General features: G+C 46.2%; 1 protein-coding gene across 16 annotated transcripts in view; it reads left to right on the top strand.

Moving 5' to 3' along the window:
* The window catches only part of LOC146357909 (secretoglobin family 1D member 2-like), a 48,275-nt gene extending 22,485 nt beyond the window's left edge, over positions 1 to 25,790 (top strand). For 12 of the 16 annotated variants that reach the window (XR_014792327.1, XR_014792329.1, XR_014792330.1 and 9 more), the window contains 2 exons: positions 952 to 1,142; positions 1,924 to 2,181. Coding sequence is in view for 2 of the 16 variants with exons in the window: in XM_084858362.1 (XP_084714488.1) it covers positions 8,841 to 8,895; positions 23,932 to 24,122; positions 25,518 to 25,568 (297 nt within the window). In the remaining 14 variants the exon portion in view is untranslated. Of the gene's footprint in view, positions 1 to 951; positions 1,143 to 1,923; positions 2,185 to 8,822; positions 8,896 to 19,567; positions 19,673 to 23,931; positions 24,123 to 25,517 lie in introns of those variants that run through there. The other 4 variants (XR_014792325.1, XR_014792326.1, XM_084858362.1 and 1 more) reach the window with 3 other exon arrangements.
* Positions 25,791 to 26,538: the final 748 nt, after the last annotated feature.

The raw sequence follows: 26,538 nt of genomic DNA, 5'->3' as shown, positions 1-26,538 counted from the left end.
CCAACCCTACTATACTATGATTCTATGTCATGCCCCGACTGGAGGACTCCTCCTCAGAGGAGGAGCTAGAGTCCCCAGAAGCCCAAGGTACCCCAGACCAGGGACTGCCACCAGACCCACAGGAGCCTGAACACTCAGAGGAAATGGTTGCAGGGCCATTCCTCTCAGGAGAAAAGGACTCTGCCTCTGAGGCAGAGGCTGAGTCACCCCCTGATCCCTGAGAGCGTCATCGCCTCAAATGACAGGCTAGTAGGTATTCTGTGGAAAGGGGTGCTTGCATCCAGAAAAGGTCTTCCTAGGAAAAAGGGACTCCTCAGGAGTAGGCTCTGGAAAAGCAGCTCTGATTGCTGCAGCTGAGCTCTGGGTGGGGTCCAGCTGGGTTTGGGCTTAAGAGCCTACACCAGAAACCCAGCCAGTGTTGGAACAACTTGGTCCATCCAGCCTCTGCCATGTACCTTATCTCCTGAACTGTGCCCTGTGATTGATGCTCTGTTTACTGACCTACTGCCCTGCTCTAGATTGAGTCTTGGCTGTTTGTAAGCAAATACAGGGAGCGACGCAATAGAATAGTCAAGTTGGCAAGCAAATGGTAAAGCACACAGGTTTCAGACCAAGGAGGCTTAGGCTAAGGCAGGAGTGATCAAAATCCAGGCAGAGGTAAGAACGTAGGCAGTGAGGATCAGGCAGCAGCAGGAGTAGTCAAGGTAACAAGCAAGAGCTCAAACACAGTAAATCAGTCTGGTACATTACACAGTCCAGAGGCAGGGTCATTAGGCAGTCCAGAAGGTCAGTAAACAGAGCATCAATCACAGGGCACGATTCAGGAGGCAAGGCACATGGCAGGGGCTGGATGGACTAAGTTGTTCCAACACTGGCTGAGTTTCTAGTGAAGGCTTTTATGCATGTGGATGTGCAAATGCTGACCCCCTATTCTAAACATTTGCATTCCAGTTACTCCTGCTGATTCCTGCCCTATTCTCATTGAACTTCTCACCAAATTCCTCGTTGGCTCATATGATGACTTCATGAAGGGGATTGAGCCTTTTGCAACCACACTCAGAATGAAGCAAGCTACATCTGACTTGAAGCAATGTGTACTTGGACTCCCAATATCAGTCCAACTGGAGAATGCCAAAGTGTTTGTAAGTGTGCTTTTTGCTGGGTGAGGGTGAAGAGCATTTACTGAGTTGGGGCAAACTAAGAGTGAATTTGCCCATTCATATTCGTCACGCCAAGGAAGGACCAGTATGACTGAGCAACTATCACAGAGCAAACACCTCACACCACAGAAACACGTTTCAAATGTTCCACCATCAAACACTGAGGGCTCATTGACACATGCCTGCTTATCACTTCATGACTTCAGCATAAAGTGGTGGCATACATGTGTGAATAAACTACAAAAGAGCAAAAACCATGGTTAGAACCTCTGTATCTCCTCACTCCACCTCAAGAACAATGGGTTGGATCTGGACTTGGTCAGTGTTAGAAAAAACACCACCGCCACATGGCTTTACCATGGTTGAGGTAATATAGTTGTGTGATAGAATCACATCCACTATGTTGTAAGATCACATGTTGTCCTGTCCTTATGATATAAGGATATGAATGTTTTTTCTGGGGTTGGAAAGATGTGTGCAATTTTACACTTAGCACATGAACATTGAGAAGAAAAGTCACATTCACCTACATGAACCACTGTGTGTGTGTCAGGGTGTGGAGTGGTAGTGTAGGGTGAAACGTCTCACACACTGACATTGCATAAGTGCATATGGTTCCTACGATTAGACCAATCTAGACGTGACCTATGCAGAGTTCACACTGTGACATGTGACAGATTTATTCACAGCTATGTTTTATCCAGGCCTCATATGTACTAATACAGTACAACTCATACTTATTTACTGGCAATCTCTCTTTCAGAAAAATATCCTGCTGAAGTGTGCACAAGGACTAGTGCCTCTTGAGCTTTAAGGAACCCACGATGATCGTTTAAGCTGTTGATTGGTTGTGAATGTGATTACCTTGTGCTGATCTTCATCCTGTAGAAATATATCAGATGATTTGCTTCAACATTTATTACTTTAAAAAATGATCCTGTTTTCAAGATTTTGAATGTCCAAATACTTCTTTCAATTCACTTACTGTTCTCTTAATAAACAAATAGGAAATGAGTGGGTTTTCATGTTTTACTTTTATTGTGAGATCTGTTGACTGGTTCAGTATATTCCATTTTATTCATGTTTTACTTTTTTTCACCAGTGGAGATATGAAGCTATCAAAAATAGCTAAGCTCTCTTTGTTTCTTTTAGGCCATGTCCACAACAGTGCTCTGTTGGGTTACATCAGTACAATTTGGTTTGCCCTTTGTTGCCTTAGTATGTTCCTGTGCTTTCTTTTGTGTGTTTGTGTATGCTGTTCTCTGTGTCCATTCTACGTCTTTCTTTCTTTCTTTCTTTCTTTCTTTCTTTCTTTCTTTCTCTTTCTTTCTTTCTTTCTTTCTTTCTTTCTTTCTTTCTTTGTGGCTGCAAGCCATGTCTGCAGTAGCATTCCATTAGATTCAGTACAGTTTGGTTTGCTCCTTCTTGCTTTAGTATCCTCCTGTCCAATAGAGAAAAAATGACTCTGGAGTGTGACCTGCTGCTACCTCTGTTGGGCCAGTCACATGCTGGAACAACCCCACGGTTTTTGTGGTGGTCATGAAGTCCTGAGGTGCCCTGGACATGGCTGCTTTGTCATGGATGTTGAGGTCCCCCAGAACCCCCTTTATGTTGGTCCTCAACACCAAGACCAGGACCACCTCTGTCAGCTAAGGCTCAGGGATTGATGGGCAGTGGTGTGTGGAATTCACCAGGAGAATCCTTGCTCTGTTCCAGACAACCAAAACCAATCTGTATTAGCACATGAGTGTACTGGAAGGCTTGAGGAGAGAGATGGAATTCTGACAGACCACAGTAACTTCCCCTCCCCAACCCCCTAATTGATTCTGGTGCTGAACTGAGTACCCAGAGCAGCATATCTGGGAGAGACTAACTCCCCCCACCCTCAGCTTCCCAACCCAACTTCTCAGTTATACAGTTATACCAGATCAACCTTCTCATTCACAATTAAATAATGGATGAAGGAGACCTTCTTACTGACCAACCTGGCATTTAACCACAGCACAAGCAGACCAGAGGACAAGCTAGTAAGGCAACCACAGAAACTAGAAGAGGCAATAGGCATAAGATGTCTAGTAGTTCTTCTCCTCATCTGGCATGTCAGTCCCTCACATTATACTTCCTTCTACCTGTAACTGGAGTCCCCTCAGCTTTCCCCAGGTGATTACAAGAGGTTTATAAGTAGTATAAATAAATAATACCAGAACCATCTCCCAAGCACATGTTCTTAAAACCTTCTGTAAAATGCATGTCAAAAGGGGAGTAAAACCAATGAAAGAGAAGCACAATAGCACACCATCAATCCATGATCAGCAACAATGAACTGGAGAGCAATGAAATTGCCTTACTCAACCCAGCCATTTCAGACATTTATTTATGGATTCTTACAGGCCTCAATAGGGCAAAAGAGCCCTCTCAAGGTGGCTTACAAAATGAATACATCAATAATACACAATTAAAGTCCAGTTAATGACTTCGAGAGCAATCTTATGGCTGCTAAACGCTGTCTAGAGGGCCATAGGATTTTTTGGTTTACTGGTTCCAAGCTTGTAGACAGTGCTCAGAGCCAAGAAACCGCGTTCCCTGCCCCCACCCCCTCGTAGTCTGTGTGGGGAGAACCACTGCAGCTGCCTCTCTGTGCTTGTAAAATGGAGTACAGAGAGGGTGAAAAGGGGGCGTTCTTGGGGGAGGGGAGGGGACTGCAGAAGCCCCTTTATGTTGCTTCCTATGGGGTCTCGAGCCCTGTTCCCACCCACCCCTCCAAAGCCCCAGCTAGATGTGTGAGATTGTGTGGGTGCACAGGCAGGGCGGCTGGAGGATGGAGGAGAGGATCCCCTCCATGCTACGCCCGACCTGCATTGGATAGGCCTCAGCCTCCAAGTTCGGAGGCTGACGTCTATCTCGATAGGATTGCACCCTTAATACCTTGTACAAATCAAACAGTAAGACTCAAGCCACCCAAATAGAAACATTAAAATAAATCATGAGCTATAAGCGTGGTGCCACCACCAAAAAAGCCCCACCAGTCTGATTGTTCTGAGAGGCAGACAGAAAAGAAAGCCTTGGCCGATAACCTCAGAGTGCGGGCAAATTGGTGTGGGTAAGGTGGTACAGGTGAAGGCAGTTCTTCAGATCACTTGGCCCCAACTCTTAAGGCTTTAAAGGTTTATACCAGCACTTTAAACTGGGCTCAGAAATGAACCAGCAATCATTGCAGTTGGTGCAGTATCGGCATCACATGACTGACCGCCTTGTGTCCACCAGCACTTGGATGGTCACATTCCACACCAGTGGCAGATTCCGAACTGTCTTTAATGGCAGCCCCACATACAGCATGTTGTAGCAATGGTTGTCATGAGCGCACAGACCTGTGAGGCAAGGCCCGCCATCTCCAGATAGGGCTGCAGCTGGCGCACTAGCCTAAGCTGGTTAAAAGCACTGTGGACAGCTGAGTTCCCCCACTTAGCTCCAGGTCTGCATATTACTTTCCACATCTCGGGTTGGACCCAGAGTTCTTACTCCGCCAGCGGGAGCATCACTGAGCCAAATTCCACTCAGAGCACTCACACTGGCAGAAAGTGGGTTGGTGGTAGCAATTTTCGCCTAGTCCTGCTCCCTTTGCAGCCCCCCGCAGCAGCACCCCCACTGTTGATAGGGCTCCTTCAACCCTCCAGGAAGGGACGACCCCCTTGAGACCTCCCCCTGCTGTGCTATATAGTGCTGGATTGCGGCCACTCCCAAAGCTTTTATAGCTTTGGTGGTGAATGCCTCCCTTGAGGAGGGAGTGATGCCATCAGTCCTCGAGGAGGCAGCAATAAGACCGCTCTTAAAGAAGCCCTCCTTGGATCCCCAAGTTCTGAACAACTTTCGCCCAGTCTCGAATCTGCCTTTTTTGGGCAAGGTGATTGAGCGGGTGGTGGCGATGCAGTTGAAGGCACACTTGGAAGAAGCTGATTATCTAGATCCATTTCAGTCAGGCTTCAGGCCTGGGCATGGGACAGAAACGGCCTTGGTCGCCTTGGTAGATGATATGAGGAGGGCTCTGGATAGGGGTGAATGCTCCTTCCTTGTTTTCCTCGACCTCTCAGCGGCTTTTGATACCGTTGACCACGGTATCCTCCTGGACCGCCTGGAGGGGTTGGGCATTGGAGACACTGTATTGCGGTGGTTCCGGTCCTTCCTCTCCGGCAGGTACCAGAGGGTAGCGCTGGGAGAGGAGGTTTCGGACCCATGGCCGCTCACTTGTAGGGTGCCACAGGGTTCCATCCTCTCCCTGATGCTATTTAACCTCTATGTGAAGCCGCTGGGGGCTATCATCAGGAGGTTTGGGGTGCAGTATCATCAATATGCGGATGACACGCAGCTCTACCTCTCTTTTAAATCTTCACCAAGGTTGGCCGTAGAATCCCTGTCCAAATGTCTGGAGATGGTGAGTGGCTGGATGGGGAGGAATAAGCTGAATATGAACCCTGACAAGACCGAGGTACTTTTGGTGGGAGACAAGAGGAGGTTTGAGGATGTTGACCTGGTGTTGAATGGGGTACGGTTACCCTTGAAAGACCAGGTCCGCAGCTTGGGGGTCATCTTAGACTCCCAGCTGTCCATGGAGGCTCAGGTGTCAGCTGTGAGCCGGACAGCACTGTACCAACTCCATCTGATACGGCGGCTGCACCCCTACCTTCCCGACCATCTGCTCCCATCGGTAGTACATGCCCTGGTCTCCTCTCGTTTAGACTACTGTAATGCACTCTACGTGGGGTTACCCTTGAAGACAGTTTGGAAGCTGCAGCTGGTACAGAACGCGGCGGCTCACCTGATTAAAGGCGGCTGCCGGCAAGATCACATCACTCCAGTGCTGAAGGAGCTGCACTGGCTACCAGTTGTTTTCCGGGCCAAATTCAAGGTGTTGGTTTTGACCTTTAAAACCCTATAAGGTTCCGGCCCAGCCTATCTCAAGGAGCGCCTCCAGCAACACCAGATAGGCCGCTCAACAAGATCAGCCTCGGATGGCCTTCTCTCTGTCCCATCAGCCAGGACAGCTAGGCTGGTGAGGACGAGGGAGAGGGCCTTCTTTGTGGTGGTCCCCACTCTGTGGAACTCCCTCCCTAGGGAACTCCGCCATGCTCCCTCTTTAATGAGCTTCCGCCATGCATTAAAAACATGGTTGTTCAGGCAGGCATTAGGGGTGGGCTAGGGTAATTTTAGAAATGTGATGTTTTTAATGTTGAATTTTATTGTATAAACTGTTTTTATTGGTGTACATCGCCCAGAGTGGCTGCATGATTGGCCAGATGGGCGATTAATAAATTTAATTAATAAATTAATAAATAAATTAAATAGCTATATAGCAGAGGAGAAGGAGCACACAATTCCAAGGTTTCTCACATGCCTTATTTTCTCCTCCAAGATACTTACCATAGCTGTCAAGGCTTTTGGCAGGTTAATTCCCTCTCTTCCTCTGCCCTCCATTAGTTACCAAGATTTCTCTTCAGGTCTGAAAGTGTGTTTTGTTGACATCTTACAGTGCAATTGTATGCATGTCTACTCAGATGTAAACTCATCTAAGTTCAGTGGAACTTGCCCCCAGTTAAGTGTAACATTTTTGACAGCAGCCATAAATGTGCAAAGTCAAAAGTACATTACTTTCAAGACGTTTCATAGACTTCTAAAAGACAGCTCAAGAGTTCGTGGCATCTCTACTCCAGCCTAAAAGAACAAGGGCAGTACTTCATCTCTGGCAGGGGAGTTGTGCAGAGTCTGATATGAGAACCCTTTGCTCACTGAGGGATTTGCAAGCTTGTTCTTGAAACTCCGTGGTGAAGGAAAGGCAACTATGCTGCCTCCCTTATTTTAAACACCTCACACTGCAATTACAAATCAGCTCTGGCATAAATCCTGATAAACCTTGGCTGAAATGAAGATCAAGATAAAACTGTCACACATAAAGACATAACTATTTTTGAGGAACTATCATGCGATCGTCAGTCTTCCATCTTGTATGGTCAAGTGACAACTTTTGAAATGCTGTATTCTCAAGTCTGCCCCTTCAGTCACATAGCGAAGAACCATCAAAATGCCTCCTCATTGCCTTCTTTAAATCCTTCTGCAGGACAAGGGCATACTCTGCACCAAAAACCATGTCTATAGTTATATTACTATTGGTATTACTAGCTGGTAAAACACTTTAAATAAACTAAGTGCTTTCCATAGTATTAATCAGATATGTCTTTGATTGATGGATTACAATCCACACCCCCCACACCCCAAAACACATACTCCCACAAGACACAGGGAGGATGGGAGGGCAGAAAGGGGATTAGAGAAGTGAGGTAATGAAGTACAGCCCTTTATAAGAATGGGCAATCAGTACTGCTTTCCTGATTGTTGCTGGTGGTGGTGGTGCAGTTGAAGTGAGGGCAGGTTGACAGTACAACAAAATACAGGGTCAGCCAAACCACTGATTTCCAGACCCTTCTGGCCCCTGGTAGTTGATGCAATTTGAAGCATCTCTCTCTACATGCAAAGGGACAAAGGAGCTACAGGTGTTCTCAGGGGCTGGTGGATAAACCAGTGTGCCAGGTCTGCCCTCAGAGTCACTTGGCTGCAAAGAAAAACACAGGTGCTGGAGATAAAACGCTCAGCCAGACCAATCCATTGAGATGGTGGGGCTTTGTACTATTATTTCTGCAAAAAATCTATCTGCTTGCTTCAGAAAGAAACTCCCAACTAGGCATGGATGAATCTGTACATTTTGGTTTCTCTCACTTTCTCATTTTTTGGCTCGTAGGTTTTGTGCACATTTCTCTTTTTGTACACACATTGCCTAATATACACATTTAATTGCCGAATATACACATTTTCCACATAATTTTCCTAAGACAGTGCATTTTTAACATCATTTTCACTAATATACAGATTTTGTATGCATTTTCCCCTAATACTTGCATGGTTGTATGCATTTGGTGATTGGAGAACTCCATTGCAAAATTTGGAGATGTGCAAATTTTGAAGGATAATTGAGTTTTGCTTTGCATAGTGGTTCGAGATGGTGAAATTACATAAATTCATATTAACATGTGGACAAAATGTGGACACGACCACCCTCTGCCCAGTGCCAGCATAGAAGGCCAAGAAAGGGTTGCAAATTGACCAGGGGTAAGAAAGAAATCCTTCTACCCTGAGACTTGGCCCTTCATCTGCTCTACCATAAATGATCTGAATACAGGTTTATCTACAGGTTTCTTACAAAGATGCTTAACATTCAACAGTGAGATGTTTGACAAGTGAACATTCATGTATAAATGGTGGGTCTTCCTACAATTGTATGGATTAATTTAGATGAGCATATATTAGTTGCTTTGTCTGCAAACTATCTTTTCTCATTATCTTGTGTTTGTGCATAATACAAATAAGTGAGCCTAAGTCCTTAGGGCCACTCCATTCTCAAGGAAACAAGAACAAAGACATATAGTCGTCATTGTTTTCTTCCTCTTCTTGGGATCCAGTTCATGGGGAAACGTGGTTTGGATTGCAGTTCTGAAGAATGTATGTCTTCTGGTATAGATTCTGAGGGGTGGGACACTAGCAGCCACCCATATATATTTAGGCTCTGTCCATGAGTTTCCAAAGTGAGTCCATTAAGTGTTGCCATCTGATACACAGTAAACAACCACTTTCACCATGAAGCTGACAGCTGTCCTTCCGTTAGTCACCCTGATGATTTGCTGCTATTCAGGTGAGTTGCTTAGCACATCATTCAAAGAAATTTTATTTTCTGAAGTCACTGGACTATTGGGGGTAAGTATACATTCTTCCATATAAAAGAATTTCACAACTGGACAATTTAGTATTCTACACTCTTCACAAATACCTAACATTTAGGTATTACCCTTAAGTATCATGCTGCTCAAATTAGTGTGCAGTAATAATATGAAGCTACCACAGAATACATCATTTCATGGGCCTGAATATACAGACTTTCATACATCAAAGAATGAACCCAAATAAGGTTCCCCAGCCCAATTTCTGGCATGTAAAATGTATACATTGCTCTTTGGAAAGCACTGTGAGCAGGTAGTAGGTTCTGAGTAGGTTTCCCATCCAATAGCATGTAGGTCAGGATCTATTTAGCTTGAGATTTGGGACTACATCATCAGTTGCCTTCTGAATATCACTCTCTGAGTGAATTTGAGAAGGGCATGAAGTGTCAGACTAGAAGTGGGAAGACATATCTTCAAATCCTTGCTGAGTCATGAAGCTTTGTGGGTGACCTTGGCCAACAGTATCTGTCAGCTTAACCTTCCTCTTGGGGTTATCGGGATGATAAAATGTGTGTATGCGTGACAATAGATACTGCCCTGAGGCCCATAGAGTCTAGGCATATACTTGCTCTTCAGATGTGATTCTTTTCATTTGAGACGTTTCCTGATGATAAGAGAAGTGGCTTTAAACAAGTAGGAACGTAGGATGCTGCCATAGACGAGGCCCAGCCATTTGTTCATCTTGCCCGTTCCTGTCTATTTTGATGAGCAGAGGCCGTAAGGCAGAGCTCTTTCACACCATCTGCCACCTGAACGAAGCCAACATGGATTTGTCAAGAACAAATCCTGCCAGACTAATCTGATCTCATTTTTTTGACCAAGTCACCTCCCTTGTGGACTGTGGGAATGCTGTAGACATAATATACCTCGACTTCAGCAAAGCTTTCGACAAAGTGCCCCATGATATCCTGATGAGCAAACTAGCTCAAAGTGGGCTAGATGAAGCAACGATCCGGTGGATCCACAGTTGGCTACAGAATCGGACTCAAAGAGTGCTTATCAATGGGATCTTCTCAAACTGGGGAGAGGTAACGAGTGGGGTACCGCAGGGCTCACTCCTGGGCCCAGTGCTCTTCAACATTTTTATTAATGACTTGGAGGAGGAGGTGCAAGGGATGCTTATCAAATTTGCAGATGACAAAAAATTGGGCGGGATAGCTAATACTTTGGAAGACAGAAACAAAATTCAAAGTGATCTTGATAGACTGCAGCGCTGGGCAGGAAACAACAGAATGTCATTTAATAAGGATAAATGCCAAGTTCTGCACCTAGGAAAAAGAAACCAAATGCACAGTTACAAGATGAGGGATACGTGGCTCAACAACACTACAAGCGAGAAGGATCTTGGAATTGTCGATCACAAGCTGAATATGAGCCAACAATGTGATGTGGCTGCAAAAAAGGCCAATGCTATTTTGGACTGCATTAATAGAAGCATAGCTTCCAAATCTCGGGAAGTACTAGTTCCCCTCTACTCAGCACTGGTTAGGCCTCATCTGGAGTACCGTGTCCAGTTCTGGGCACCGCACTTTAAGAAGGATGCAGACAAGGTTCAGAGGAGGGCAATGAAGATGATCAAGGGACTGGAAACAAAGCCCTATGAAGAGAGACAGAAAGAACTGCGCATGTTTAGCCTTGAGAAGAGAAGACTGAGGGGAGATAGGATAGCGCTCTTCAAGTACTTGAAAGGTTGTCACAGAGAGGAAGGCCAGGATCTCTTCTCGATCATCCCAGAGTGCAGGACATGGAATAATGGGCTCACGTTACAGGAAACCAGATTCCGGCTGAACATCAGGAAAAACTTCCTGACTGTTAGAGCAATATGACAATGGAACCAATGACCTAGGGAGGTGGTGGGCTCTCCCACACTGGAGGCATTCAAGATGAGGCTGGACAGCCATCTGTCAGAGATGCTCTGACTTGGATTCCTGTGTTGAGCAGGGGGTTGGACTCGATGGCCTTGTAGGCCCCTTCCAACCCTACTGTTCTATGATTCTATGACCAGTGGTGTAGTGGAGTCAGGGCTCACAGGGTCAAAGCACCTGGACATTTTGATTAGCAGGGACAGTCATATCATCTGTTTTAGATTTCCCTATCCCCTTCGTTGCAATCCTCACAGTATTTTCCCAGCAAGAATATATTGTTGCGAGCTACTCCTGTTGTAGTGCAAAGCATTTTGGGGTGACTTGGTCTTGAATGGGCACTAAAGACCCATTCACTTTATAAAAAAATTGCTCCTTGTGGAGATGAAAACTGCTAGAGCTGGTTTGTTGATGTGGATCAACACAGCTGCCTGGATTTTTGGAGTCTCCTTGAGGGTGCGGCTCTGGGGACCATCAGGATGAGTGCCTGCACTTCAGCAGTCACCACTGCACCTGGCCCTTTTGAGATGCCAGGGACTGAATCTGGGACCTTCTTCTGCAAGACCTTCTTCTCAGCTCTACCACTGAGCTATGGTCCCTCCACTAATAGCAAATCTCAAGGCACTTGACATCCCTATACATTCATTTATTTCTTAAGTTTATATCCCACCCAAAGTAGCTTAAAGTAACTAACAACAATAATACAAATACGATATGTTGATACAACAATGCAATCCTATTGGATACAATCCAGTCAACGTTACATTTGACACACGTTTTCACTTTTTTATTTTAGTGTTACATGAGGTGCCTAGAATTTCCAAAATGAGATAAAGGTGTTAACTTTCAAAATAAAAATGCAGAGATAAATATTACTTGTTGGAATTCACATCCATCCCCTTTAGTTGCATATACTGCTCTCTCTACTGGAGTGGGACCATATGTGTGGCAGTGAACAAATGACCTACTTTGACAGCCTTAATTACCTGTTTCTGACCGGGTGGGGTGACATCCAGTCTCTATTTCCTCCTTATAAATGGCCAGGGGCAATGTATGTGGATGATTTAGTGTGAAGTGAGATCACATCATGGTCGCTCATGATAGATGATCTTGTCGCCAGTCTGCAGGAACTAGGGATGTACGAAACCCCTATCTGGCTCCGTGCCAGGCAATCCGTGGTGGGGGGAGGCGCTCCGTCCCTCCCCCCAGAATCGTCCCCGGCCGGCTTCGCTCCGCGTTGGCTCTGTGGAGCCACCGGCCAGGGCTGGATGCAGCCACAAATGGCGGCTGTCGTAGCAGCTGCCATTTGCGTCCTTGCATTAAGCTGTGATAGGCTACGTAAGTATTTATTTGTGTGGCTGCCTTTTGCCATGATAGGCTACGTAAATACTTACATAGCCTATCACGGCAAAGAGCAGGGGCGCAAATGGTGTAGTGGCCGCCATTTGTGCCCCTGCTCTTTGCCGTGATAGGCTAAGTAAATATTTACGTAGCCTATCATGAACGAAGCCAGCCATGCAAATGGCAGCCGCTACGACCGCCGCCATTTTCAGCCGCAGCAGCCCGGCAGCAGCTGGGAGTAGGGATGTATGAATCCCTTACCTTGGTCCGCTGAGGGGCATCAGTGGTGGGGGGGAGGCGCTCTGTCCCTCCCCCCGGAATCCTGCCCGGCTGGCCCTGCTCCGCGGCCAAGCTGCGGAGCCGCCGGCTGGCTCCAGCCGCCCGCAGCCAGACATCCGGCCGCTGGGCAGCCCTGCAGGGATGCAAATGGCAGCTGTCGTAGCCGCCACCATTTGTGTCTCTGTATTGAGCTGTGATAGGCTATGTAAATATTTACGTAGCCTATCACGGCAGGGGGGAAAACCCCAGCTTATGCAAATGGCGGTGGCTACCGCCATTTGTGTATGCTGGGTTTTTTCCCCCCTGCCGTGATAGGCTATGTAAGTATTTACGTAGCCTATCATGGCAGGGGGGAAAAAAACCCAGTGTACGCAAATGGCGGTAGCCGCCGCCATTTGCGTATGCTGGGTTCCCCCCCCCCGCCATGATAGGGTATGTAAATACTTACGTAGCCTATCATGGCCTCTGCAGGGATGCAAATGGTGTCCCTGCGTTAGCCGTGATAGGCTACGTAAGTATTTATGTAGCCTATGACTGCTTGAAGAGGAGGAAGTGAATGGTGGCCGCAGGACGGCCGCCATTCACAAAGCAGCGCGGACGGGAGCAGGTAAGTGCTCCGTTTCGCCACCTTTCGTGGGGTGGGGCGGCGGGGGCTTCGTTCCGCGACGGATTTCGGCGGGCTGAATGCACTGGCATTCGGCCTCACCGACATCCATCGCAGAATTCTCTGACATCCCTAGCTGGGAGACCAGCTGGAGCCGTTGCATCCGCCACCGCCAGAGCCACTGGAGCCGCCGCATCTGCCGCCAGGTATGCTCTGTCCAGGGGGGGATTCCGCAGGGTGGCGGGGGGGGCATTCCACCACGGATTCCGGGGGGGCGGATTCTAAAGAATCTGGCCTCACTGGAGTCCGTGGCGGAATTCTCTGACATCCCTAGCAGGAACCCCACAGCTTCCCTCTGGAAAAGGTGCATTTTTAGAAAGTCCTTTTAGTGCATCTTTTTTCCTTAAATGTGGCTCACGTGCGGTTCTGCTGCAGTGCACCCCGTTCCCCTGCATTAAATCCTGGGCGTGCCTCTGTGACCTGGCTGTGACCAGGCAGTGATGTGGTCAGGGGTGGGGGAGTAAATTCCCTCTTTACCCCCATTTGCAGTAGGGTGCTTTTGGACGAAGCCTTCCTTTCCCACTTAACACTATTGTGTGCTGTTTCATCCTTTCACTGTATTGCAGTAGTGTTGTTTTCCCATTCACAATATGTAGCCTAGCACAGTAGCCACTTTATTCATTTGCAGTATACAGCCTTCTTTCCCATTTATAATTGTGCAGTAGTGCTATTTCAGTCATTCAGAATAGTGCAGTAGCTGCTTTACCCATTCACAGTATACAGCCTGTTTTTCCCATTCATGATAGCACAGTAGCACTGTGTCAAGCATTCACAATAGCGCAGTAGCTGCTTTACCCATTCAGATTATGTAGCCTGTTTTTCCCATTCACAATAGCATAGTATCTTTTAATCTTTCACAATATCCCAAAGGTGGATGAGAGGGGAGAGGTGTGGGGCAAAGTCCAGGGGCTTAATACAGCACTTTCATTACACTTCCCTGAGCAGGGGAGCATGGACAGGGGTGGGGAACAAGCCTTTCCCATTTGCTAAGCAGCACCTACGCTGTGGTGACATTCAGTTCTACTTGCTAGACTCCACCCACCCAAGCCCGAAGTATAGCAGCTCCAAGTGCTGTTTGACCTGTGAAGCGGGTTTTTAGGCACTCCAGACATCCTGAAGAGTGAGGTTGAATGGGCCCTAAGAAGCATTGCTAATAACAAGGCAGCAGGAGATGACGGTATCCCAGCTGAACTGTTTAAAATCTTGCAAGATGATGCTGTCAAGGTGATGCATGCCATATGCCAGCAAATTTGGAAAACACAAGAATGGCCACCAGATTGGAAAAGATCAACTTATATCCCCATACCAAAAAAGGGAAGCACCAAAGCATGTTCAAACTATCGAACAGTGGCACTTATTTCACATGCCAGTAAGGTAATGCTCAAGATCTTGCAAGGTAGACTCCAGCAATTCATGGAACGAGAATTGCCAGATGTATAAGCTGGGTTTAGAAAAGGCAGAGGAACTAGAGACCAAATTGCAAATATCCGCTGGATAATGGAGAAAGCCAGGGAGTTTCAGAAAAACATCTATTTCTGTTTTATTGACTATTCTAAAGCCTTTGACTGTGTGGATCATAACAAACTGTGGCAAGTTCTTGGTGGTATGGGGATACCAAGTCATCTTGTCTGCCTCCTGAGGAATCTGTATAACTACCAAGTAGCAACGGTAAGAACAGACCACGGAACAACGGACTGGTTAAGATTGGGAAAGGAGTACGGCAGGGTTGCATACTCTCACCCTACCTATTCAACCTGTACGCAGAACACATCATGCGACATGCTGGGCTTGAGGAAGCCAAGGCTGGAGTTAAAATTGCTGGAAGAAACATTAACAATCTCAGATATGCAGATGATACCACTTTGATGGCTGAAAGCGAGGAGGAGCTGAGGAACCTCATGACAAAGGTGAAAGAAGAAAGTGCAAAAGCTGGGTTGCAGTTAAACCTCAAAAAAACCAAGATTATGGCAACCAGCTGGATTGAGAACTGGCAAATAGAGGGAGAAAACGTGGAGGCAGTGACAGACTTTGTCTTTCTAGGCGCAAAGATTACTGCAGACGCTGACTGCAGCCAAGAAATCAGAAGACGTTTACTTCTTGGGAGGAGAGCAATGACAAATCTTGATAAAAATAGTGAAGAGCAGAGACATCACACTGACAACAAAGGTCCGCCTAGTGAAAGCAATGGTATTCCCCGTAGTAACCTATGGCTGCGAGAGCTGGACCATAAGGAAGGCTGAGCGAAGGAAGATAGATGCTTTTGAACTGTGGCGCTGGAGGAAAATTCTGAGAGTGCCTTGGACTGCAAGAAGATCAAACCAGTCCATACTCCAGGAAATAGAGCCAGACTGCTCACTTGAGGGAATGATATTAAAGGCAAAACTGAAGTACTTTGGCCACATAATGAGAAGAAAGGATACCCTGGAGAAGATGCTGATGCTAGGGAAAGTGGGAGGCAAAAGGAAGAGGGGCCGACCAAGGGCAAGATGGATGGATGATATTCTGGAGGTGACGGACTCAACCTTGGGGGAGCTGGGGGTGGCGATGACCAACAGGAAGCTCTGGCGTGGGCTGGTCCATGAAGTCATGAAGAGTCGGAAGCGACTGACCGAATAAACAACAACAAATTATATATTTGGGTTTTTTCATATAATAGTGTGCGCGCGCGCGCGCGTGCGTATATGTATAGTGAAAGAAAACCCTGCCTCTGTGATCTCTAGCCTCTGCTAATCTGAATACATAGGTTGAAACTATGCTACACCACATCATAGGGGAACATAGGGGTGGTGGGGAGCAAATAGAGAGAGTGGGCAGGGGCTTTATAGCAAGGCTGTGGGGCCTATGCCCCTCTAGATATTGTTGGACTACAACTCCCATCATCCCTGGCCATTGGGTATGCTGGCTCATGCTGATGGGAGTTGTAGTTCAACAACATCCAAAGGGCCACAAGTGCCCCAGATCTGCTTTTTAACCAAAACTTCCCATCACACTCCACATGGTGACAGTGGCAGGCAGCAGGGTGTGTGTGTGTGTGTGTGTGTGTGTATGTGTGTGAACTCTGTGATGGTTTGAGAACCTGGTGAAGGAGCATAGTTTCCAAAGCTGTGTTTTTCCATGTAATCTTAACCTCTTCAAAGCGTGATAACTTTATGACATCACTTCAGGTTTTCTCACTCAAAATCTCAGCAAAAGGACAAAGAATTTTTTTTAGGCAAAGGCAAGTATGTATGTGGAAATGCTGCTGCTGACCTCTTATTTCAAACATTTGCATTCCAGCTACTGCTGCTGAGGTTCGCCCTCTTCTTGGTGACATACTCAATGTGTTCTGTGACCAAGAACTTGCTGAATATATGCAGAAGCTCTCTCCCTTTGCAACCACCTGTCTTACGAGAGAAGCTTCTACTCTTGTGAAGAAATATGCACTTGATCTTCTGGAGCTGTTTCGAGTAGCACTCAGCAGATTGGTGGTAATTCTTTTCACACACACACACACACACACACACCAACCTTTCAATACCAGTTTGGGGTCAACTCAGAGCAAATTCACACATTCAAGGCTTGAGGATTTCGAATTTTGGGCTCAGAGTTTTAGAGCTGGAAGGGGCTGGAGATCATGTAGTCTGACCCTTACTCAGTGCAGGAATCTTGCACTACAGCATCCCTAAAAGAGGGCTGCCCAGCCACTGCTTAAACTCCCCCAGGAATGGAGAACACACTACCTCCTGAGGCAGCCTGTTCATCTGTCAAATAGCTTACCATCAATATTTAGCTAAAATCTGCTTCCTTGCCGTTTCTGGCCTCCTTCTGCTCCTGCCCTCTGGGGCAACAGAAAACAAGTCTTGTCCAGTTTCTGAATAAAAGCTCTTCAGATATTTGAAGACTGCTATCATGTCTCCCCTTATCCTGTTCTCTTCTCCAGGCTTAATATGCCCAGCTCTTTCAATAATTCCTCACAGGACTTGGTTTCAGACTTCATTTATTTATTTTCAGATTTCTTAACCAAGCCCTCACAAGGTAGTGTACAAACAGTAATCAGAACATAATAATATAATAATACAAATATAAAATCACCATTCTCTATATCTATATCTATATCTATATCTATATCTATATCTATATCTATATCTGTCTGGAATAGGCATGAGAGATATCTAAATTCTTATCAAAACCAAACTGAAATGAACTTCTCTCCCATCCCTAGGTCCTAGTCCACATGTCAGTAGCCCCCAACAGCACAAAGCCTCTGTTATCCACAAGACATCTGCGAAATTTTCCCCAGCTTATTCTTGGCTCTGTTCAGCTCCCTCCAGCCTGGTTTCTTCAGCTCTCTCTGACTGGGTTCAAACAACACAATAGCAGGGTTCACACACAGTTGTTGAACTGTGGGGTGTTGTTGAAATGTGGGTTATTGTGTTGTCTGAACCCAGTTGTGCTAACAAACCATGGTTTGTTAACCATGAACAACCCATGAAGAGAACCCATGGTTTGGGTTGTAAACTGTTGGTTGTTTGTGGTTAACAAACCATGGTTTCTTACCATGGCTGGATTCAGACAACACGATAACCATGTTTCAACAACAACACATGGTTCAACGACAACCCACACTCAACCCATACTCAACCTTTGAGTGTGGTTTATCATGTAGTGTGAACCTAGTCTCTCTCTCTCTCTCTCTCTCTCATTCTCTGTGTCATTTCTACCCATCCTTCCCTCTGATGTTCACTGAGCGCTCTCAATCCCTGCAAGCCATAGAAGCCCTTCAGCGGAGCATTCATTTGGCCCATATCTGTCTACAAGATATGGGCAAAAAAGTGTGGGTGGGTGGGGTGGGGAGTGGGGGGACAAGGAATGTCACATCATTCTGTCTTTCTCAGGCAATTCATTGAGAACTAAAGCATCAAACCATAAGCAAGAAAAATCCTCCCTGGTAATATAGCAACAAAGCAGGCAGCCTTATACTGAGTCAGACAATTGGTCCATCTGGCTCAGTACTGTTGACGGCTCTCCAGAGTTTCAAACCAGAATATTTAATGTTCCTACAAACCTTCAGTATAAACAGAGAGAAGGATCTCATTGTTGAACATCAGCAGTATTACCTTTCTTTCTATTTTTCTTTTAGACTGTGTGTATCTTTCTCACACTCTTACCCACACACACACTCTATTCACACGTACAAACAGTCAAATTTTGACAGATGAATAGCTAAACAAACAGAAGAGAAGCGTACGCAGAGAAATGACAGAAGATAGCCAGACAGGTTCAGGAAGCTCTCGGTTTACCTCTTGTTTAACTCATAGCCAGCACGAGCACCTGGCACCTTAGTTGCATTTTTTTGCAGGGGCTTCTGGCCCTTAGTTGCAGTTGAAGCTTCTCGCTCTACATGGAAAGAGCTGCAGGTGTTATCAGAGGCTGGCGGATAAACCCTAAGGCCTCCCGTGGCGCAGTGTGCCAGGTCTGGTTGGCCACTGTGTGAACAGAATGCTGGACTAGATGGACCCTTGGTCTGATCCAGCAGGGCTCTGCTTATGTTCTTATGTCTGCCTACGGAGTCTCTTGGCTGCAAAGAAAAACACAGGTGCTGCTGACATAATGCTCAGTCAGACCAACACGCTGAGACGGTCATGGATTGTATTGTTTCTGCAAAAACAATCTTCTGCTGAGAAGTATGAAAAAGCAAACAGGCAGCATACAAGGCCAAGATAGTGTTGCAAACTGATTAACCCCCCCCCCCCCCATCCCGCCCCGCTTCTATGTAGAAATCAACAGATCAGGCTTGATGTGACATAGTGGATAAGTTGTATCAGCTGCTAATATCAGCAAAGAGCCAACATATTGCATTTATTATTATTACTATGTATTATGGGACTTACATGCTACCCAATAGGGCAGGCTCTCGGAGCAGCTATCAAAGCACAAAATAATATCAAAAGCAGTGGAGGCTGGTGGCTCCAATGTCAGTGGGGTACTAAATCTGTTCCAGGTCTCAGTTGCACCTTGGATAGCTCCTTTAGAGTTCTGACTGGTTCTGACTGAAACCCAGAGTGGATTTACTATCCCACTGACATTGGAACCACCAGCCTCCACTGATTAAAAGTGTAGGGGATTTTGAAAGAACTATGTTTTCCTATAATTGTTCGAATCGATTCACTTGAGTACATATCATTTACCTAGTCTGCAAAATGTTATTATTTTGCATTATGTTTGTGCAGAACAGGAACTGGTATGTTTAAATTCTTTGGGCCACTCCATTCTCAAGGAACAGCAACAAAAGAGTTATAGTTGTCCTTGTTTCCTTCCTCCACTTGGAGTCCACTTCATGGGCAAATAAGGCTTACACTGGATTTCTGAAGAAATTATGTAAATTGGCAGAGACTCAGTTGGGTGGATCACAACCTGTACCCTCCTATATATATTTAAGCTCAGTCCATGAGGTTCCTAAGTGAGTCCATTGCCTGTTCCCATCTGGTATGCAATAAACATCCATTTCCACCATGAAACTGACAACTGTCCTTCTGCTAGTCGCTCTGATGCTTGGCTGCTATTCAGGTGAGTCGCTTGAAGGAACGTTACTTTCTGAAGTCACTGGATCATCTGTGGGTAAGCATATGCTCCTCCATATAACGGAGCTCCACAACCAGAGAATTTAGTATTCAAAACTGTCTTTGAATACCTACATTTGTAACTCTCAATTGCTGCTCAAATTAGCTAGTAATATAATAAGGTCTGTGTACTGGATTCCTACAACGTCCAAAGCCCAAGGAGAATCCGGTCACTTCACTCTGGTTCTGTTAGGTGACAAGGCAAAATTAGGCTTCCCTTCAAAGCAAACACAAGTGAAGCTGCTCCAGAATGCAGCTGTGCTGGTGACCCGTGTTTCAGATACGATGCACACCCACAGACTGTGTGTCTCCAAGCAGTGTCCTGTGCTTTCTTTAAGTGCTGATGAAGGGAGAGGAAGGAGGGAATGGGGTTGACTGATTTACAGGTCCACCTTCTACTCCTAGAGCACATTTTAGCATGGGCTGCAATCACGGTGCTTTGCAGGAGGGCAAGGATGGAACCGTGAGATGGCCATTCTTCTAATGCCACCATGCTACACTATGAAAAAGCCATGAACTGGTTTTCAAGCATCATAACACCCTATCCTCTGCACCCATCCTTCTGAAACATTGTGGGTTTATTGCCTTGGGATATCTCTAGGATGTGTGCCATTTTCATACAAATTGACCAAAACAATCATGGGGAGTTGGGGGCGGGAATGGTAGTGGAAGTGAATTACTTCCCCTGCAAAATAGGAGAATTCTCCTTCTACATGAACCGCTGCATCTATCCTTCTGAAAATCTCCAGATTTCTTATTTAGGACACCTCTAGGCTGCCCATAATTTTCAGAACAATGGTCCACAAGGAACATAGGAGGATAAACAAGTCCTCTTTTGGAGACCCTCAAAATGTACAGGTTCCCCTTGCACAAAGTCCCCTGTGGATATCATTCTAAAATTTTGCAGGCCTGATCCACCTGAATAGAAGGGGCAACTATTACAGATATGTTTATCCAGTTCTGCCAAAAAAATTAAAAACAAAATTGCCAGTTCTTTAAAAATAAATTAGAATAACAGCACATAGGTTGAGATGTATTTAGCTTGAGAAACATTATCAGTTTTCTTCTCAATATCATTTGCTGAACCACTTTGAGTAGGGCATAAAGTGTCAGACTAGAAGTGGGGAGACTCATCTTGAAATCCCTGCTCACCCATGAAGCTATTTGGGTGACCATGGTGAACAGTATCTCTCAGCTGAACATCCCACATGAGGTTATTGAGATGATAAAATTGGCTGTGTGCGCTTGACAATAGATACTGCCTTGAGCCCCATAGAATCTAGGCATATACTTGACCTTCAAATGTTATTCTTTTCATTTGAGATGTTTCCTGATGATAAGACAAGTGGCTTTAAGCAAGTAGGAAAGCAGGATGCTGTCTCATTCCAGGCATGTCTACTTCTTCGTCTTACTAATTCCTGCCTACCTTGACTGGCAAAGGGTCTCCAGGGTCCCAAGGCAGAGGTCTTTCCCACCAGCTACCACACAACCCTTCTCACTAGATTTGCTAGGCATCGAATCCAGTACCTTCAGCAGGCACTGTATATGCTCTATGATTGAACTGTGGACCCACCCCAAATAGGAAATATTAAGACACTTGACATCTTTATTTATGCATTCACTGATTTATTTGTGTAGTTGTATCCCACCTTTCCACCAAATGTGCTCAAGGCAGCTAAGGATGAAGATAGAGTCATAGAATAGTAGGGTTGGAAGGGGCCTATAAGACCATTGAGTCCAACCCCCTGCTCAATGCAGGAATCCACATCAGAGCTTCCCCGACATAGAATCATAGAATAGTAGGGGTGGAAGGGGCCTACAAGACCATCGGGTCCAACCCCCTGCTCAGTGCAGGAATCCAAGTCAAAGCATCCCTGACAGATGGCTGTCCAGCCTCATCTTGAATGCCTCCAGTGTGGGAGAGCCCACCACCTCCCTAGGTAATTGGTTCCATTGTCGTATTGCTCTAACAGTCAGGACGTTTTTCCTGATGTTCAGCCAGAATCTGGCTTCCTGTAACTTGAGCCCATTATTCCGTGTCCTGCGCTCTGGGATGATCAAAAAGAGATGCTGGCCTTCCTCTCTGTGACAACCTTTCAAGTACTTGAAGAGCGCTATCATATCTCCCCTCAGTCTTCTCAAGGCTAAATATGCCCAGTTCTTTCAGTCTCTCTTCATAGTGCTTTGTTTCCAGTCCGCTGATCATCTTTGCTGCCCTCCTCTGAACCCTCTCCAGCTTGTCTGCATCCTTCAGACAAGACGTTTTTCCTGATGTTCAGCCAGAATCTGGCTTCCTGTAACTTGAGCCCATTATTCCATGTCCTGCATTCACAGACACCACAATGACATTACATTGGGTACAATCCAGCCAAAGTTACATCTGACACATGTTTTTAATTGTTGGGTGTAGCAGTACATCTGCATCATCGAATTTCCAAAATTAGGTAGGGCATTGCATTTTAAAATAAAAATACATAAATACCCCTTGTTAGATCCTGCATCCATTCCCTTGGGTAGCATACACAGCTGTCTGGGGCATGCTGGGAGTTGTAGGACAATTTTATGTCTAAATATGCATAGGATTGCACCCTTAATTACCTGTTTGGGACAATGGATATTAAATCTAGTCTCATGTGTGAATTTGTACATGTGTTCATTTTTGCACCTACTCTTGATTGTTCTATCTGTACTTGCCATGGTAAAATATACTGTACCCCACAAGAAATCTGAGCCATTCTAATACTGTTATTGGCAATGTTTTGTTTTACAGTCAGTGATCAGTTCACACATCATGGCTGCAATTCCTGGGTTTTTTATCCCAGGAATTGCAGGGATGAGCAGAGTGTGCAAGCCACATGCACTTTGTTCCTGGGTTGTTTCATGAAGTGTGAACCCAGAAACTCTGGGGTGTTTAACAGGAAGGGGGCATTTCTGGGTTGTTAATTAAAAGCAGAAACAACAAGCAAAAATGTCTGCTTGTCCACACAATTCCTGAGTTTTGTCCACACAACAATCCAGGAATTGCCACCCATGTGCAAACCAGGTCTCTTTATGTTTAGAGGCTAGCCTAAAGCAGCTGTACTGGATTATTTGGAGAGATCATCTCAATCAAAGCAGAGAGGATGTCCATAGGCATGTAAATAGCTTCAGTCTTTTGTTATTTCAGTGGATCTACTTGAGGGAGAGGGCGGGAGCTCACATTACCCAAAGGAAGTCTCCAAAAGCTTGTGTCTTTTAAAGAAAAATTCATGCTGTGTGGTCTCTAGTCTCTGCTAACTTGAATTTACCAGTTTAAGCTATACTACAGATATAGAATCATGGAAATATAGGGGTGAGGATAACATTTGTAGGGAGCAAATACCATTCTTTGATGCTTTTGTATAATTTTGCTAAGCTTGCAGGGACCCCAGGAACATTACTTCTGCCCCTGCAGATATATTAGGAGAGAAAAGCAGAGGGTGCCTCAGGGGCCACTGAAACATAAATGTTCTGGACAGAGGGATCAACAATAAAATAATACATTTACTTGAGAGCAAACCCCTTTGAACCTAATGGGATTTGCTTTTGAGTAAAAATGCAAGTGATTGAGTTATTAGAGCTTCAGCCTGAGGGCCAAATTCCATTTTGGAGAAGCTCTTAGGGGCCACATTCCAGTGGAGGGTGGGGCCAAAGTAAAAAAGAGTGGGGCCAACCCCCCTAAAATCCTATCATATTTTAGCTTGAAGATTTTACTGCCAGGAAAGGCATCTCAACCTTTCAAAGTGGAAAGAAAACCTGCACAAAAGCTAGAAAAGTACCAATCAGTGGTTGAGGGAAAGGGGGCAAAGCCTTCTGGATACATTCTGATTGCCAGACCTGGAAGGCTGGATTTGGCCCCCGCGCCTCTGCGTTTACTTGAAAGGTTCCAGTTGGACTCCTAGTGGTAGCAGTGGGGATTGCAATCAGCAGGATGTATGTGTGAGTGAGCGTGTGTGTGTGTGTGTGTGTGTGTGTGTGTAGGAGCACTGTTTGCGACATCCTGGGGCTTATTCTGTTTTGCAATGCAGTATGTTGGACTATATCTCCAAGAATCCCCCAGCCAGCATAGGCCTGTAGCCCGTCAAATCTGGAGGGCACCAGGCTGGGGAAGAAATATGCTTAGCCATAGGCAGTCACGTATATGGATGTGCTGCTGCTCACCTCTTATTTCAAACTATTGCATTCCAGCTACTGCTGCTGATACCTGCCCTCTTCTCATTGATATTCTCACCAAGTACATTTTTGCCTCGCATGATGACTACATGAAGGCGATTGCTTCTTTTGCAACCACTCCTCTGATGAAAGAATCTGCTTCTCAGATGAAGCACTGCACACTTGGACTTCCACAGAAGTACCTAGAGGCAAAAGGCGAAGTGATGGTACGTTCTTTCACATCCCAACACCCCAACACTTAGATCACAGCCTGGGGTCAACTCACAGCGAATTCACACCTTTCTATCACTTGAGGACTGAAAAGAATCACAAGGTTTTGGAAGTGGGTGGGACTTCGGTGGCCCTCTAGTCCAACGAAGGAGTGCCCGCTACCTCCTGGGTTGTAGAGCTCCTACCATTAGGAAGCTCCTCCTAAATTTTAGCTGAAATCTGCTTCCTTGCCATTTCCACCCCTCTGGAGCTACAGAGAACAAGCCCAGTCCATCGTATGCATGACTGCCCATCAGATATTTGGAGACAGCTGTCACGTCTCCCCTTCATCTTCTTTTCTCGAGGCTAAACTAGCCTGTTCCTCGTAGGATCCCAAGGGTTCCTCATGAAACTTGGGTTCAGATGTGCAGGTCCGAAAAACCAGGACAGCTCAAATGCCCCATTATGTCATTCTCAGGTCCCCTCACACCATTGCAAGCACAGTATGTTTCAGTAGAGGCCAGGCCCATGGTCATCTGCCACACACTGAGGCTTGTTTAGACATGTCTGTGTATCACTTCATGGCTCCAGCATATGCATGCATGGCACAATGGACGGCATTATCCAGCCTTTTAGCCAAAGCCCCCAATGTGCCTAGCTAAAACCACCACTGGACCAGGAGAATAAAGCTATTTGCACCTGGCACACAGCAGCTGGCAAAGGAAGCACTGGGGGTGTCTTGGCAGGAAGAGGGTGCCAGGGTGCCAAAGGCGCACTTTTGCAAGACTTTTGCACTTTTGCAAGACCGCACGTGAAATCTGAGAAGGACAGTCACCAATCCCTGAAATCAGGGGTGCAGGTCCTCAGGCCTGGTGCCAAATCCATCCCACCTGGTGCCCCATTCTGGCCCTCCAGGGTTCCCTAGATGGCCTCACCTCTTCCCCTGGCCCCACTCCCCTTCCCCTGACCAACAATCATTCGGTGGGTTCCCACCATTTGTGCAACTTCCCCCCCCCATTCTAAAAGCTTGAAACACCCCTCCTAAGCCTTAGTTACTGGCAGAAGGAGCTTTAAGCTAAAATATGCTGATATTTTTTGTATTTCTGGCCTCACCCCTTATACCTTTGGCCGCCCCCCACCCTGGAATGTGGCCCCCAACAGCTCCTTGGAAATGGAATTTGGCCCTTGGGCTGAAAGAGGTTCTGCCCCCCTGACCCATTTGGACCACTGGGCATGGCGGGGGGGGGGGGCAGCATAGAGTGAACCATCTTCTATGCTAGAGCTGAAGAAACCCATCCAGTCCCTGACAGGGCAAGGCTTGACATACGCATACCATTTAGGTTTGCATCCAGCCCTTTATATTTACTGAGATAATACAACTCATACTTGTATACTGGGAATCTCTGTTCTAGAAAAATATCCTGGCAAGGTGTGCAGAGGAACCACAAGTTCAGATAGCCTGAAGCTTGAGAAATCATCCAAGGTGATCATCTAAGCTGTTGGCTCCTTGCGGTTCCCTTTCGCTGATCTTCGTTCTGCAGAAATATGTCTGATCATTTGCGTCAAGAGTCGTTGCTGAGTCGCCGCTTTTAAAAATGATGCTCTTCTTCAAGATCTCAAATCTTCAGATGCTTCTTTAAATTCACTTCCTGTTTTCTTAATAAAGAAAAAGCAAATCAATGGCTTTTTATGGTTCCCAGTGGATTTAGCAGTGGGGAAACAGTGATTCATCTTCCCCTGCTGCCCGAGATGGGAAAAGTGGGTGGGGCACAGCATGCCACAGGTTGCCCACGTGTGGAGTAAAGCATCAAACTAGAGAGTAAGAGAATTCTGCCTGCCAGAAAAGGAAGGAAGGAAGGAAGGAAGGAAGGAACAAGGAAGGAAGGAGACTTATACGGAGTCAGACCATCTCGCCCTGTACTGGCAGGACTGACTGGCAGGGCCTCTGCAGTTTTAGGCAGGAGCTTTTTTCCAGCCCTACCTGGCAGGGCCAGCGATGGAAGCTGGGACCTTCGGCATGCAGGGCATGTGCCCTCCCACTGAGCTGCCGCCTGTCCCCCCAAGGACACCTCAGTGTTCAAGCATGTACGGCCATACAAGATTTCAGCAGGAAGGGAAAGCAGAGGATCTAATGTTGGACAACTTTTCTATATTCCGTCCCCACACACACACACACGCACACATGCACGCACGCGCGCGCACACACACACACACACACACAGAGCAAGTGTGACAATTTATCAGATGACAAGCCAAAGCAAACAGAGGAAAAGTATACACCTCGAAGTGACAGAAGACAGGCACATGGCTTAAGAAGGCTCATGTTTTACCTCTTGTTTAACTCATGGCCAGCACCAGCACCCGGCAAGATCGGGCCCTTGCTTGGGGCTCATGCATGTTTCAAAGGCCCACTAAGGTGACCCCTGGACTGGG

Source organism: Heloderma suspectum, chromosome 1 (genome assembly GCF_057233095.1).
Source record: "Heloderma suspectum isolate Gila_16-S chromosome 1, 16-S_ref, whole genome shotgun sequence".
NCBI classification, from domain to species: Eukaryota; Metazoa; Chordata; class Lepidosauria; order Squamata; family Helodermatidae; genus Heloderma; species Heloderma suspectum.
Note: the sequence above shows the minus strand (reverse complement) of the source record. Positions and strands in the feature narration are given on the sequence as shown.